Source organism: Solea senegalensis, linkage group LG17 (assembly GCF_019176455.1).
Source record: "Solea senegalensis isolate Sse05_10M linkage group LG17, IFAPA_SoseM_1, whole genome shotgun sequence".
NCBI classification, from domain to species: Eukaryota; Metazoa; Chordata; class Actinopteri; order Pleuronectiformes; family Soleidae; genus Solea; species Solea senegalensis.
In genome coordinates this window covers 6,349,379-6,365,215 of record NC_058037.1, presented here as the reverse complement: position 1 = coordinate 6,365,215, position 15,837 = coordinate 6,349,379, and the positions used below count along the sequence as shown (strand labels likewise).

At 41.5% G+C, this 15,837-nt stretch overlaps 2 protein-coding genes across 3 annotated transcripts; one reads left to right on the top strand and one right to left on the bottom strand.

The window, feature by feature from the left end:
* Positions 1-9: 9 nt before the first annotated feature.
* LOC122783628 (WD repeat and coiled coil containing) lies at positions 10-4,485 on the bottom strand. Its single transcript, XM_044048382.1, has 4 exons — positions 4,350-4,485; positions 1,734-3,653; positions 1,495-1,615; positions 10-839 (listed from the first exon to the last, which is right to left on the bottom strand). Exons 2-4 carry the CDS (start codon positions 3,651-3,653, stop codon positions 658-660), a joined length of 2,223 nt encoding a protein of 740 aa, XP_043904317.1. The 5' UTR covers positions 4,350-4,485; the 3' UTR covers positions 10-657.
* A 1,243-nt stretch (positions 4,486-5,728) lies between these two features.
* fkbp1b (FKBP prolyl isomerase 1B) lies at positions 5,729-15,384 on the top strand. Of its 2 annotated transcripts, XM_044048455.1 has the most exons (4): positions 5,729-5,928; positions 6,571-6,618; positions 14,055-14,167; positions 14,632-15,384. In XM_044048455.1, the coding sequence occupies exons 1-4, from the start codon at positions 5,892-5,894 to the stop codon at positions 14,758-14,760; spliced, it is 327 nt and encodes a 108-aa protein (XP_043904390.1). In that variant the 5' UTR covers positions 5,729-5,891; the 3' UTR covers positions 14,761-15,384. The 2 variants fall into 2 exon arrangements, with proteins under 2 accessions (XP_043904390.1, XP_043904391.1); XM_044048456.1 differs by lacking the exons at positions 5,729-5,928; positions 6,571-6,618 and adding an exon at positions 8,149-8,293.
* Positions 15,385-15,837: the final 453 nt, after the last annotated feature.

Below are 15,837 nucleotides of genomic sequence, written 5' to 3'. Positions count from 1 at the left end.
AGAAGCATGTGCTAGATATACATATTTAATGGCCTACAAAAGTATTTAGCTTACAAAATACAGCATTTGTCTGTAGAAGTTTGTCTTATGTCTTCCAGAGACATAATTATTGTGTATTGCTCCCTCTTGTGGTCATATGAGAGACTGAGCTTGAGACAGAGTTGAAAAATTAACATTTAAATGGGACTATTTGGTAAAAATGTGTTTTTATATGCCATATTTTCAAAAGATTAGCAATATCTGCAGCTCTCCAATAACAAATAGAAAACATTTACATAATGTATTATCCTGCATGTAGGTACTTTTGAGGATATGTGAATCTATGATACAATACCTTAAAAATCTCTGAAACATACAGTGAGCAAAGCTGTTGGTGCCTCAGTGAAGGACTAGACTTGAACAACACGGCTGCATTTTATATATCCAAAAATAGAGAAAGAATGCTGCTCAGCTGTTTCATTTCAAAGCAGCAATGTGTAAACATTACATTTCAATATGCAGCCCTTCAACTACTACTGTTAATCTGACAAATAAACTCTGGTTATCGCTCAAAGGGACTTTTTGCATGTTTGTGTCTGCACACTTGGACCAAGCCAAAGTAATGGGCATATTATGTGTATATTTTCATTAACTGGAGTCAGTGTGTGTTAAGAGAGACTATACTGAGGCCTCCGTGGTTGTGCTGGGGCTAGGGCTGGATGGGCAAGAGTTCTCTGGACTCCCAGGAGTCCGCAACATCGTTTTCCGCTTCCCGTTGCGCACTGTGAGCTCCTCCTTGGGCTTGAACGTCAGAGGCACAAAGCCGTCTGCATCTGCTACAAGTACAATCCACAGAGGACCTGGAAGAACAACAGAAGACTATTAGTGTGCGTGGGTGGTTTTTCCATACGTCCAGGCACTAGTTCTTGATGAAACTGCAAAAGAAAGCTTGCAGCATTGTCTCAGTCTGAGATGACTAGTCTTTGATACAACAGCAACAAAACAGTATGCAGCACACTGGGATGGGAGTAAGCTGCTCTTGTTTAAAACCTGGTAATCTCACCTAGGCTTTTAATCACTTCCAATTATAGTTTACACACTGTAACAAAAGAACAGTGCTAGACTGATAGACTATACAGTTGATGGTGGCAATTATCAAAAATAATCTTAAAAAAAATAAAAGAATTAGAGGATCTATGTATCTAAACTTCTGGGTAATCTCAGGAGGGAAGCCCATTAAGCTTGCTGAAAATACTCACAGAGGAGACCTTCCAAGGATTTTCAAGGAGTTTCCTCTAAGTAGTTTTAATTCATTAACCTTGTCACACTCTGTTACAACATGGTCAATTGTAGAGCTGATGGAAGGCTTTAAAAAAGGCAGCTTAGTCACTGATTCAAAGAAAAAACAAGGCTCTTCTTAAGATATCAAAATGACAGCAAAGAACTTTTGAACGTGATGTCGACGTTCTGTCATTTACAACAACAAAGCTTGAAGAGTTGTTTCGTTGCACGCACCATACATCATCTCCACTATAGTCAGGTTGAAGAGGTCCTGTAGAACACGCAGGCAAAGCTTCCCGTCACACAGCAGCACAGGCCTCCGCTCATCAATGAACACGTTTTCTGACAACTGCTTCTACACATGCACAAAGACGGGAGAAATAAAGAGAAAAAAAAGGAACAGATTCAGTGTGATATAAACTATGGAGCAATGCTTCATCAATAGTAGGCAAATGTGAGTAAAGAAACTGTACCTGACATGTGATATTAGCATAGGGGGGTTCAGAGGCATTGGGGTAGACACTCGGGCCCTTCTTGCCATTCTGGGTAAAATCTCTGATTTCTGTCAGGCACTGCTGTACGTCTGTGAAGCGAGTAAAAAGCCTCTCCATGTTGTGGACAAGCTGCTCCAGTGCCTGCTCCTTGGCAGGACTTGATGTCTTTTCAGGCATAGGCAGTGTTGACTCGGTGTGGAGTTTGTCTGACATCTCAAATCGAGGAGAACTGCACCGGCTGGAGTCTCTGCTGGCGTGGCCGGCCACTCCCAGGCTGGCCATGCGGTTGACATGGTCCATGTCGAAATTTTCCACCGTGATGGAGGAGGCACTGGAGAGAGCTCTGTCTGATGCTCGGTCAGAGAAATCCACAGAGCTGGTGATGGGGCTGGGCTCGCCACTCCTCACCTCCTCCACCAGCTTCCGCCTGTTCCCAGGGGATCGAACTACTCCCCCTCCAGGCAACACCAAATCCTTTATCCCTGTCCGCTCCCTGTCATCTTTGGAAAGACTCTCAGAAAGCCTCCTAATCCCTGCACATAAATTAGAAGTGGATTCCTGGTTGTGAGCAGAGGGGGGTGGTGTGGCGGGAGTCTCTCCATTGAGCATCAACTCTTTGGCTGTTAGACGAAGAATATATTTATCTGTGTTCGAGGATGGGAGGAAGGCGGGATCGTTGGATTTCTGCCTGCCCACCATCAGCAGCAGCATCTTGTCACTGAGGAAGCAGACTCCTTTTGGCCTCTCATTGGTCTGCAGAGAGAACTGCTGAATGTTTGGCATTCCAGAGGCGGTGATGCAGTACACAAGCACCATGTTGCAGGTGTTGGAAGCCACTGCAACTGTGGAACCACGTGGGTCAAAAGCAACAATGTCTGGGACCAGGATCCCAGGGATGCTGACTTTGCGGGTGGTAGTGACTTTGCGCTCATATGTGACCAGGATGAGGTGAGAGGAGTCCTGACCAGAGCCTGTCAAAGTGTCTCGGCGGCGCAGATGGATAAGTGGGCTGGGGTCAGAGCGACGGTGCTTTGACAGGAGGTGGGTGAGATCTAGAGGGCCTGAGGTAGGGATGAAGGACCTCTCTGATTCAAAGGATCTCCTTCTTGAGTCCAAAAGACTGTCGTCACCCGACCTGACCATGCGCGGGCATTGGTCTTGCAGTGACACGGACTCTGGCGGCATGTCAAATGTCATGCCTGCATTTAAACCACAGATTTTGTCCAGAGGAAGCTCTGTGGCCACAGCTACTTGTGCATCACCTGTGGACTCAATGGCACATATGTAGCCTCCCACATCAAAGATGGGGCAGAAAGAACAGGCAACCAGGCTCTTGTGGATGTCATTCCAGATATAGGAGTGTAGAGCACTGCCTATAGCTACAACCAGGCGTGTGCCATCCTTAGTCCAGCATGCACAATGGATCAGTCCACTACCTTTGATGTCTGCTTTGATTCTCCTGTTGTCCACTCGTACAGAAAACAGCACAGATGCATCCCTCTTGGTCAACAAGGCCAGAATGTCCAGTTTAGGATGCCACACACAGCCTAGAGACAGCAAGGGGAAAGGCTCGCTCATCTCGCAGGTCTGAGTACACAGCAGCTTGTTCTGCTCGAGGGCACTGAGCTGCAGTTGCCACACGGTAACATGTTTCTTGTGCTGAACAGCCAGCAATGCAGGGGAGTCAGAGCAGCACAGTGGGCCCCAGAAGAGCCCGAAGACGTGCTCAAACTGCCCAATAACGTTGGTGTCCCCAAACTTAACCTCACCATTGATGAAGTAGAGAGATGTCAGGCAGACCTGCTTACCGTCCGTCCATGCTATCCCGTGCACAGGGTGAATGGCTTGGTGAAGAGTGTTGAGACCTGTCCTAAGCAGCTTTGCTTTACCAAGATCCATCTTGGCAGGTATGGAGAGGAGGAACAATAAAGGAAAGAAAATATCAGACTTGGACAGTTAACATTGATAAGAGACCTGTGTCTGATCTGATTGGTCCTGCACAGGAATAGCTATAGCTACCTATGCAGAATAAGAACAGTAAAAGCCTCTCTCGTGTCTCCCTCCAAGTACGTGCCTTAATCCCCTCTGCCTGAGCTGAGGCGGTGGTGACGAACACTTATAGCTGCTTATGCCTGAATGACCTTAACAACACCCATGTCCAGTTTGGACCCCAGAGCATTAACAACTGTATATGTGGAGCAGAAGTGTCTCAGTCAGCACAACAGTTACTCTTTAATACCTGCTGAAACTGAGATAATTACATGTAATAAGCTCTTGTGCACTTTCCTCATTCAAATGAAATAAAACACACAGGTTTATTTAAAATGACATGCGTTTAAAATTAACACGAGTTTAATATATTAGAAGTGACATACAATAATATAAATGTGTGCTCACATGAAGCTTTAATACATAATAATTAATCAATAAGGGTAACAGTAACTCAGCAAGTATGATAAGCGCCTTTTTAATTGAATTCACACACAGTGGAAATTACTTGTTTACGTGCATTTAGTTAGCCATGTTTATTTAGAGAGCTAACTAATAATAAGCGCATAAAACGTGTACAAAAATGCCTTTCTAAAGCACACCTACCTTCAAATACCACAAGCATCTCACGAAGAATCCTTGTCAACCTTTGAAAGCGAGTTTACCATCTTAAATGTCACGTTTTGCCAGTCTTAACACAAGGAAATGTTCGCTTTATTTGACCCGGAAGCAGAAATAACTTTTTTTTTGGAAGCAGCGATAACTGCAACAGTGCATTGTGGGATATGTAGTTCGGATGTAACTGAACCGTTTTTAACGCTTTGGTCACATTGGGTCCTTGTTTACGTTTTTAAGTGCTATTTAATGTAAGATAACTCAAACATTTTGATATTCTTTATCAGGGATACACAATAGAATAGTCTTAAGACAGTGCACACACGGCGGTTACCAGGCTGAAGACAGTATGCGTGGTGAAGTTGCTGATCTCCACTGTGACTCTGAATAGAAAATATCTTTGCTGTCTTTGAGGTTGCCAGGTCCGCTGTTTTCCCGAAGAATCTAAATACTTAGTATTGTATTTTATGTCAGCTTTGAGTTGACGTGTTTACGTGACAACACCAGAAAGAAAACTGAAATATTTTACTCAGATAAAATTAATATTACTATAATAAATGTAGATAATGTAAAATGTACTAACAGTGACTTGTTTTTCAACAGCAGGTGGACGTCTGTCTTTCCTCTGTTAAGTGAATTACCACATTTACAAAACAAAATTAAACATAATGGCACACAACATTTAAAACATTTAGGGAGGTAAATGGTATAATTTTAGAGCAGACTATTCACAAAAGGTTTTCATACAGTTCAATATATATATAAACTATATATAAACTATAAACTGTGGAATCTGTTGACCATCCTTCACTAACAAACACAGACAACAGTCAAGAATATTTTCCTTGCATTTTCTTTTGCTCAGTAACAGAGGTGACATATTTTTCCAAGGTATTCCAAACAAACAAACCAATGACATTAAAAACTATAAATAGTTCCAGTCAATGAGTTGTTTCTGCTGTAAAAGCATGTTGTTCGTTCAAATAATTACAGTACATAACCTATTTATACTAAAGTTCTTGAATGTCATATGTATCCAGAAGTTATTTTAACGATTTTTTTTCCAGCTAATACACAGTACACCTCATAATAATTGACAACCACTTTTAATGTAACTTTGTCATTCAGGCAGAGATTGGAGGAGGAAAAGGGCAAGCAAAGTTAGAGATCTCTGCATAATTATAAAAAAGACATTCTAAGACCTTGGTTAAATGGGTAAACTGCTTATAATGCTGTGACAGTGAACGCTTTGTAGATGTCTTTATCTTTGTAGATATCTTTCTGTTTTGTTGTTACTAGTAGTAACTATGTAATTGTTTTGTTGACTTTGTTGCCTCTGGGCAGCTTTTGTCGTGCAGATCTGGCAACCCTAGTTTGGCTACAGCGGCAGCAGCTTCGGGTCGGTGCTGCACGCTGAATGCATGGTTTCCACCGATAACAGCCCGACTTGTAGCCGCAAATCGGTTAACACTGGTCGTCCGAAGGTCTTTTTAGGCTGCATGTTTCAGAGTTAATCTATAAAGAAGCACAAACATGGGCGTGGAAGTTGAGACAATATCTCCCGGTGATGGTAAGTTGTTTTTATTCGCTTGTGTGAGCTTTTAATGCGGGGGTGTTGGGGCTCGGTACTTTACCGGAATGTCGTTCAAATCTTATGACATATAACAGTAACTTATGATTAAAAAATGTCAAGTCGGACTGTGCAGGATATTGGTTTTCCTATTATATGTCTAGCAACTAATAGTCATATTCGGGGTACAGTAGTAGTAATAATAATAATCTTTTAAACCCTTATTTCCACAGTGTTACTCGTGTTTGCATGACGTCTTTCTAGAAAACTCCTTACTTGCTGGTTGTTAAATGGGTGAACTATGTCAAGCTTAATCTGCAAGATTCCTTAAATGTAAGTGTATGATGGGTTTTAAGTAAATCGGGTAGACTTGTAGGCTTCTTGAAGGCTATATCTCTCTGATAAACGCATTATAGGCTTTTAATTGCCCCTTACCCTGGAAAAACAAGTGTCCGGGTCAAAGTTAATGTAAGGTTAAGACATACCAGACAATCAGAGCATGTCTGACTTCAGCCTGTCTGCAGGCATTAAGTAGTTGCATGGCATTCCTGCAAGGAACTCCTCACTGTTAATGCACAGGATTAGTCTGACAGACTGTGTGATGTGAACAAACACACTAACACTTGTTTTTTCTCCTCACAGGAAGAACATTTCCAAAGAAGGGCCAGACATGTGTTGTCCATTACATAGGTAAATAATACCCCTTTTCCTTGCTTTTAGCAACCGTGACACCAGGCGTCTTTCTTGTTGATAGAGATACATTTGTCTATGTGTGTGTGTGTGTGTGTGTGTGTGTGTATTTGTACATGCATATCTTGTTTTTTCAGCAGCTCAGGGTGTCCACAGTCTGCTGGCAGACGTGCGTCGCAGACATTTCTAAAGAAACGCTCTGGGAACAATCATTATATTTTTGACTTCAGGGTGTATTGTGGTTTGTCACAATACCAGTGACATTTTAGAGACTGTTGAAACTTGCACAACGCACTCAGGTAATGAGTGCACACACACGTGCGTGCGTGCACGCACACACACATGCTTTCATTTTCCTGTTTGTCTCTTGTCAGACTGGCCTATTTTGAGACGCTGAGATTGTTGGGGAATAAATTTGGGTTATTCTGTGCCTCTGGGTTGGCAGACCAGACAACTAGGTCAGACAGAACGTAAACAAAATCAAGTTCACATGTCATCTGTCTGTCTGTGGGTCACACGGTTATTATATGGTCATAAAAGTTATTGCATGTGTCGCGGCGTTATCTCTCTGAGTGTTATTGTTTGGCGTGTATTCATGTATTGTCGAGTTGCAACTGATGATTGGAAATTCTCCACTGACTGACTATAGTAGCATCAGCATCAGTTTAACTGTGTTTGTGATTATATGAGGAAAGATACAGGGAGACACTTAATCTCAATACTTTGTAACTAATCTTTGTTGTTCAACTTTATTGGGGACAGTGGAAAAAGTAATCAGATTTTGCCGTCTAGCCTGATCCTTGCAGAGATCGGCTGCTGAATCAGTATCAAATTATCCTGTAATCGGAAATGATGCATTTAACTGGAACGTGGGGGTTTGGTCATTGCTTGGCATTTCGCTCGTAGCTCCAGTGTAGTTAGACAATTATTTAAACATGTATTATTTAACATTTCTGCATTAAAATATCTACAAATTGACTCATTCATGTTATTTTTTTTGTTACAAACATTAGCCGAAAGGTGTGTGACACCGTCCCCCTATGAAACCTATGAAGGAAATATTCAGTACTACTAGTTATTTAGTGTATTGACTTTTTATTGTGAGTTTAAGATCATAACTACTCATTGCCTTTGCCTTTGTTCTGCCTCTGAAGCTTCAACTGTGTCTGTTGTTATAGTATACAATTACACACTGTGCATTTAAAACAAAAGCTTTTGTGCTACAACCTGACAATATCCTGTGCGACTAAAGCAAGCTTGTCTTTTACAGAAAAACAGAACAATATTCAGCTTATTGTATGCTTCATTCAAAGCCACCGCCCTCCTTTTTCTCCTTTTTGACTTGCAGGATTTCCCCATAAGCTCCTGGTATTTTAGTAGTTAAGCCAAAGCAGGTTTCTCTTCAAATGAGCACTGAAAGGTTTGCACACATTGCATTATTGTATCATATTGTATCGGCTGAGGAAATGAGTTAACTGTAGGTTACGAAAAACATGTTGTGGTATTTTTTCAAGATATGGGCTCAACTCTAACCACAGTAGAGTGCGACACGAACCAGGATGTTGTTTGAAGATTTGCTTTGCAGCTATGTGGCTCTTAGTTCAGTTTGAGTACTTTATCTAGTGTTATTTAAGAAGGTATTTAGCTTTTACATGACTGGAAATGGAGTGAATGGGTGAGTGTAAGAACTCCTTTGAGGATTTTTTGTGTTGATCATGTGGATTAGGCACCCAGGAATCAAATCAGCAGGCTGTAGTAAAGACAGAGACTAACCCACATTTGTTTTATTTAAATCACACAGACAAGATTAGTTGGAGATTTAATAAAGGGATAGTACTGATAATAGAGGTAACTTGGCTGTAGCTCTGGGATGTGAAAGCCTGTCCAGCTGGCTGCACAGACTGCACCCTCCACTGCACTGCACCCTGCACTGATATTATTTTTCCCAGACAACACAAATAAACAGTGAGAGTAAGGACAGACCGCTCTGTTTGTGGCATTCAACATTAGACAGTCCCACAACGCCTGAAACACTCTCACACTGTCTCACTGCTGTGCCTTTTTGATCCTCACTTTCTCCTCTGGGATTTTAAACATGCAGACACACATGCCACGGAGACATTGAGAGACACCACAGACCTCTAACACTGATGAGCGTAACTGTTGCCCAAATTAATAAAGTGCATCATTGCAACAAGGCAGGTAAAAGCTTAGATGTCGTTAAAATTGCAGGATGAAGGAATTAAAAAATGCAGCTTTCTGTTTCGCACTCACAATTGTTTCCTTTGTTTTGTAGCTGATGGCGACAGTGTGTTTACAAAGAAGAAGCAGCACTGCAGACCAGCAGGCTGCTGCAGGTCAAATTGGCCTGGGATTTGTTATCTATTTCATTCTTGGATTAGCTTTCACAAGTCTTGCTGTGATAGCACTCATGCATGCATTAGCTGCGGAGTCCAGTCACTTACTAATATACACAATACTGGCCAAAGCATTGGAAATCAAATGAATTGATGCATACAGTAGTCACATCATAGATTTTGACGAGTTGCTGAGTCAGAGTCAGGCTGTGTAATGAAGTCTGGCATTAGGCTGTGATGACAAACAGACCAGGGGCATGTTCTGGAAACTCAGGATAGGTTTTCATACGTCGAGTTTGGCTTAACCTAATATCGGACTGCTGAATAACCAGTGCTCGAATACTCCGTGACATTTCCTTTTCTCAGTTTTCTTTAGTAGCGACACATACTAAACACAGTAACTCTTTGAAGTTTCAAGTTCTTTAATTCTCATTAACAAAAGCTATTACTTTGAACACAAAGGAGATATTACTGTAATATAATTATTCCCTAATTCCACACTAACACCATTGTTTTTATCTCCCCACTGCATTATTACCATACTATCATGTTGTTACGTTACATCGGTAAATGCATCTGAACCTTACTTTGACTTTCTTTTCCTTTTCTTTCCCCCTTAGCCTGAGCTAAACAACACTGACCACTCTCTCACAGGTATTAGTAAGTTAATAAGTTAATAGAGGGATTGACTGGGTAACTATTATTTTATCCCTTTGCACCACAGCTGCCAACGCCGTGTGCATTAATGTGTGACAAGCCAGTTGTCTCTAATGTACAAAAATATTGATTAGTGTGTTGATTGCTTTTCTAATGAAACACATTAGAGGGCAGAGTTTTAATTTCTCCCCGTGTTCTGAGTTGAATGAGTCAGAGCATTAATACTGGGAGAAAGTTTACTCTGTGGTGAATTAATTAGGCCGGTTGTTCAGTTCAATTGAAGCAATTGTTTTTTATGGTGTAGCAGTCTAATAAACTCTCTCTGTGTTTGTTAGGGGCTGTTTTAAAAGCAGAGTGGACACATGGGAAGTGTGGAACAATAAAACCATTCAGTCATTGATAAAACATGATCTGCTGCTCTGACATTTCTCTCTTTACAGTGAATTTGTTTGTCCGTATCATGGTCCTGCGGGGTGATGATCTGTTTCAGCGATCTGATGAGTCAGGAGATTAGCTGGTTTGATTTGGGAAACATAATCTGGAGTTCATTATTTAGTGTATTCTAGATGTAAAGCAACATGGAGCATGACCACATGACACTATCAAAGTATTAATTACAGTAATGCAAGGTTGGTAACCATAGACTATGTATGTAATTGTGATTGCTTGTTCAGCCCTAGTTTTGATCTCAAATTTAAACCCCAGCAGGTTTGAGGATTAACACCAGTTTCTATGGTAATTTACCTCAATAAGAAGGGCAACAGTACATTATTGTGGGGTTGTATCTCATAAACCACAAACCCTGCTCTGTAGCACAGGTCCCAGGAGCATGAAGTGTAGGAGCGACAGACTGACTGCACGTCATGCCTAAATGTGGACGTCATGCCTTACCATGTTTGAGCTCCAGACTTCCCCATGAAACACACTGAGGTGAAGTTGAGCCCTAATGGCTTTTGGAGTGTGACACCAAAATAGACAGACCAAGTTGTATGTCACGAGATGCCAAAATCCACCCTCCAAGGGAGACTCCTGCTGCTGAGTGCCACAGGAAATGTCCGGCCCCAAGCGCATGGAGCATGGTTAATGAAAAGCAAGGACGTTTTTAACATGCAGCATCTAAATGAGGGACGAAAAAAAAATCCTGTGTCAGTTTTAGCTCTTGGTGAATTATGACACCCTGTTCTGTTTTTTTCACAGTGCAGGGCAACAGAAGTAGATGTCACAGTGGAGAGTGGAGAGTCACACCTCAGTCGTGGATATAAATTCATCTTAGACCTCATTACATAATGGGCACTCAAAGAGGGAAAGTCTTATCTTAAGATTGAGTTGTCAGTTTGTGTTTGACAGGTTTTTAAGGCTTGTAGTTTGATAGAGAGTAAGCACAGTGTCTTCCTGCAGTGACTTTAAAGCACATAAATAAGCATCTAACAATCCCTGACAACCTCTATGTTACTCAGAATTGACTTGTTTGAAAATTAGAATAAGACAATACAGGGCAAGGCATGAACGACATTTTGTTCCTCCCATTGAGACGTGCATGTTTGCAGCTGTGAAATGCGGCAACGCATAGAGGGTTTGTCATAGACAGATAGCTTTACACACATCTCATTTCACCCACACTGGGGGCAGAGGGGGTTGTTGTGCTGGCAGCCATCCTAGACAGGGGTGAGACAGGATACAGTAAGCAGAGTAAAAATAACCCCACCCCTGTGCGCTGCAGCTTTTGGCAAATCTAGTCAGAGCACTAACATGAGAAAGCCTGTGGAGAGGAGAGTCTGGGAGCCAGCCTCAGGAAGGGAAGGGTCCGGCTTTGTGATAACGGAGCAGTGATACAAGCGGGGTTTAGGAGTAGTTTTGGATGTCTTCTCTTTCCTGTCAGATAAAGTCCGACAGCCAATTTGCTTCACGCTCTTTGCGTTTGAGTGCAAAAACTCCAGTCCACATAGGTTTTACCCAAGTGGCAACTGGGTATGACTTCACCCAGAAGAATCTGAACTCCCGTTTTGAAGCCTAGAGATTTGCGATTTGATTAGCACCATGTTTTGCGGTTTCACAACTGGAAATGTGTCGCCCGCAACCAGGCTCCTACTGGACTACGCCAGCTGTCTGTCACAGTGGTGTCCACTCGTGATTTGTAGTCTATTTTTCTCTTAATGGGAACTTTATTGTCTGCCACTGGAGCCAAACCCAGCTGACATAGGGTGAAAGGTGGGGTACATCCTGGACAGGTCGTCAGTCCATTGCAGGGCCAACATATAGAGATGAACAACCATTCACACTCACATTCACACCTACTGTCAATTTAGCGTGTGCAATTAGTCTTTCTTCGCACACACATGGGAAGAAATTGTGAACCACACACAGAAAGACCCTTGGTCAGACAGGGCTGGGAACCCACCCCCTAAGGCAACAGTGCTAGCCACTATGCTGCCATGGAGCCCTAATGGGAGCATCATTTACAAAATTGATATTATGTTCTTTTGATGAAGGCCTGAAACTAGCAATTGAGACCATTGAATTTATAAATCAAGTGAGAAGTAATTGACTAATGACTAATAAACCATAAACTTCCTTTCTTTTTGCAACTGGAGGAGTTTCCCCCCTGGTGGCTATTCAATAAATTTTATTTTTTTATATATGGTCGATTGTTTTAAACCTTCTGCTGGTCTACAGTGGCCCTTACCAATCCACTTGGAGGTGTTAGTGTCTCGTATTTATGTCATAGTTAGAAGTCATGAGTCAAAAGCATGTAAAGTGTGTAGGTGTACAATATCCATCCTACGTCAGCAGCAGCCTCTCAACAGTCACTTCAGACACCAAGTCGGGTTCATTAGTGCAATGCCTAGGATACAATCCCATCCCTCACTTGCGCATGCTGCCAATTAGTGTTTCCTAGCAAATTGCAGACGCCATGGCCAGAAACTGAACCCACTTTTTTTTTTTTTACAGTCGATGTGAGAAGGTTTTTCCTCTCTGTCGCTCGAACGCCTTGTAGCAGGTGGCATTCGTCTTGTACTTGATGACTCCGTAGCTGGACCAGGCCCAGCCCGCTGATATCTGGCCTACTGAGGTTCTTGGAAAAGATGGACCTACTAAGTTTAGAGAGCATGAAAGTGGAGAAGGAGGAGTACAGTACCAACATTCGTGACAAGATGAGCCAGACACCACTGCTAAACCTCAGTTAATGCGCAACTTTAAATGCCAGATATTCACACTTGCTAAGTTACTACAGAGAATTTTTTGACTTGACTGGGTTAAAAAAATTAGTTTGTGTAATTATGCCAAATTACGCCAATTTTTTTGTACAGATTCTAGAAAACCAGACCAACGCATACTCTATGTCTGTTGCTATTGTAGTGCATGCATGTTATAATGCATAGTATTGACAAAATAATAATGGCATAATAATGTTAATAATGGCAATTAGGGGTGGGAATCACAGGGTACCTCTTGATACTATATGATACATGATACATGGTATAGATACATAATATCACGATACTCTAATATATTGCAAGACAATCATGTAGCGATACATCACAGTATCTGTCTAACTGAAGGAAATATACATAATTTACGCCCAACTTTCCCACAGGTGAAACTGGCAGGGACTATTTACATTAAAGCGCCTTCATTTGTTAATGAAATACCAATATTTGCCCTGGTGTATCGATTATCGTATTGCAAGGATTGCAAGGACAACGATATGGCAATGGTAATTGTCTTTGTTTGTAAGTGTATAATATTAAGTCCTTTGGCCACAATAAACAAGTTATCAGAGAAACACAGCATCAGCTAAGATGGTAGTTTGGATTCCCTCGATGGAAAGTGGCAAAGAGAAAGTCAAACAAGGAACCTTGAATGCACTAATCGAGAAGGGCCTAGTGTTTCAATGCCTTTAGTTGTGTTTAATGGCCCCAGTGTTATTATCATGCCTGAATGGCTGGTCAGTGTTCTGAAGGAGCACAGTCCTGCACTGCTCCGCCTTTGTTAGCCTTTTCTCCCTGTAGTCTAGACACAGGCAGGCATTGGCCCAGTTAACTTTAAAAATAATCCACTAAACCAGGCCATTGCTTCCCGATTCACATTCCCTTTGTACATTTGGGTAATTGAAACAGACCCAAGGCCCTGATAAGGAATGCCGCCAGAATAATTCCTCAGACTGGAGCCAGCACCGCTTTATTCTTTAAATCTGAGAATGTTCTCTACAAAAACATTAGCAACTGAAGGAAGGGTGTGCGCTGATAATGTCGTTAAGGCCATGGAAAGAACAACATAAGAGCATGTCTTGCTCTGAAATGACCATTAAAAATAGTATAAACTTAGTCTTAATTTTGTAGCACATCACCAAAATCGGTAATGTATTTTACTAAAGGCCTCTGAACTGTCTGAATTGTATTGATGTAATGTCTCTTTTGGTAGGTATGCTGCAGAATGGGAAGAAGTTTGACTCCTCACGAGACAGGAACAAGCCCTTCAAGTTCAAGATAGGACGGAATGAGGTCATTAAGGGCTGGGAGGAAGGAGTAGCACAGGTAAGATGGAAGAGAAAGGGCAGTGCTTCTTTGACACTTTGTCACATCATGTGGTTCAGCAATTATTTCACCAAGTGTGAAATAATATAGTGATTTAGACAGAGTTACACTTGCTTCTAATCTTAAATCTTAATCCTAAATTTGAACGAATTACCAGCTTCAGTTTCAGGTTCCTGATTGTGCAATGTTTGACCTTATTCTGAATACATTTTACAGAGCCTTGTCTGATTATGACTCATGACCACTACTGAGAAAACTTCAATGTGATTATGATTAAGATGAATACATGTCTTTAAAGCGAATTATAATCAAATATAATTGAGTCATTGCTATTAGTTACATATTTGTTTGTCACAATACATCCTCTGTGTGTGTGTGTGTGTGTGTGTGAGAGAGAGAGGCGTTTAAGAGAACACACCAGCAGAATAATCAATTGTGTATCTTTGTTTTCTTCCGTGCTTTAGATGAGCCTGGGCCAGAGGGCTAAAATCACTTGCACACCGGACATGGCTTATGGAGCTACAGGTCACCCTGGGGTCATCCCCCCAAACGCCACACTTATATTTGATGTGGAACTGCTCAAGCTGGAGTGATACGTGGTATGAAAATAAGAAGGCCAAAGGTTAATGAGTTTGCATTCGCTACAGCCTGTTTCCACAGGGCGCTGTCTCCCACCATCCACTCACTCCTCTATGATTTCTACAGTCTTCTTTCGTTCAATACTAAAGATGTTTACTGCTGCTTTGTTGCCATCGTGTCATAAATGCACACTGAAAGAAAGACTTTAACACACACCATGTTTGGTTCGTTTGTTAGAGGTGCTTTTTTTTGTTCAATGCCGTATGAAGTTGTAAATTTTGTTGAACCAAGATAAAATCAGTCATCTGATGAAATGCTGTACTACACTGCAATCAAAACATGCCTTACAGTTTTAACAACAGAGTACATGTGTTCAAAGTAAATTACTTATGCTCTGTGTATTGACTGGGCATTATATACCACTGTCTGCATTGCCACTTTGGTTAAGGTTTGTCCCGCTAAATGCTCTGAATGGTGTTGCTATGTTTAGTATATTTTATATCCCTCATAAACGATGACTGCAAGTGTACAATATCCAATCTAACCCAATTCAATACTGTACAGAACACTGTAAGAGCCATTGCTACTGCTGTGACAGTTTATTGACCAACCCTTGAATAAAAATGGCATGTACTGTGTGTTATTTGTGACTGTGATTGACTGATAATAGAAGGGAACGGAAACCATGGCAGGGGCCTCTGGGCAAACATCACCTCCTAGTGGTGAATTGTAGTGGTGAAGTCCCCACCTGCAGAGGAGAGTGTACTGTGAATTACTATGTTAATGCATTGAGCAGACTGTCTGTTTCCTACAAGATGTAGGCTTTTATGGTAAAAAGCCTGTGATCCATTGACTCAGGCTGATTTGTAAGGGCATCGACATCCGGTTTCAAAAAAATAAAAACACTGAGAGCACTGTACCTCACAAAAATCCTCACAGCTATGTTTCAGAGACAGAGTCCATAACTGGACTTTGAGCAACTGTGTAAAGAGAGTTCTCTAAAGGTTCTGAATAAAAATGGCTGTGTTCAGCACACTGATATCTACTACTGTACTGGATATCAGATATTTTTTTAATGTAAAGTTTTAGAG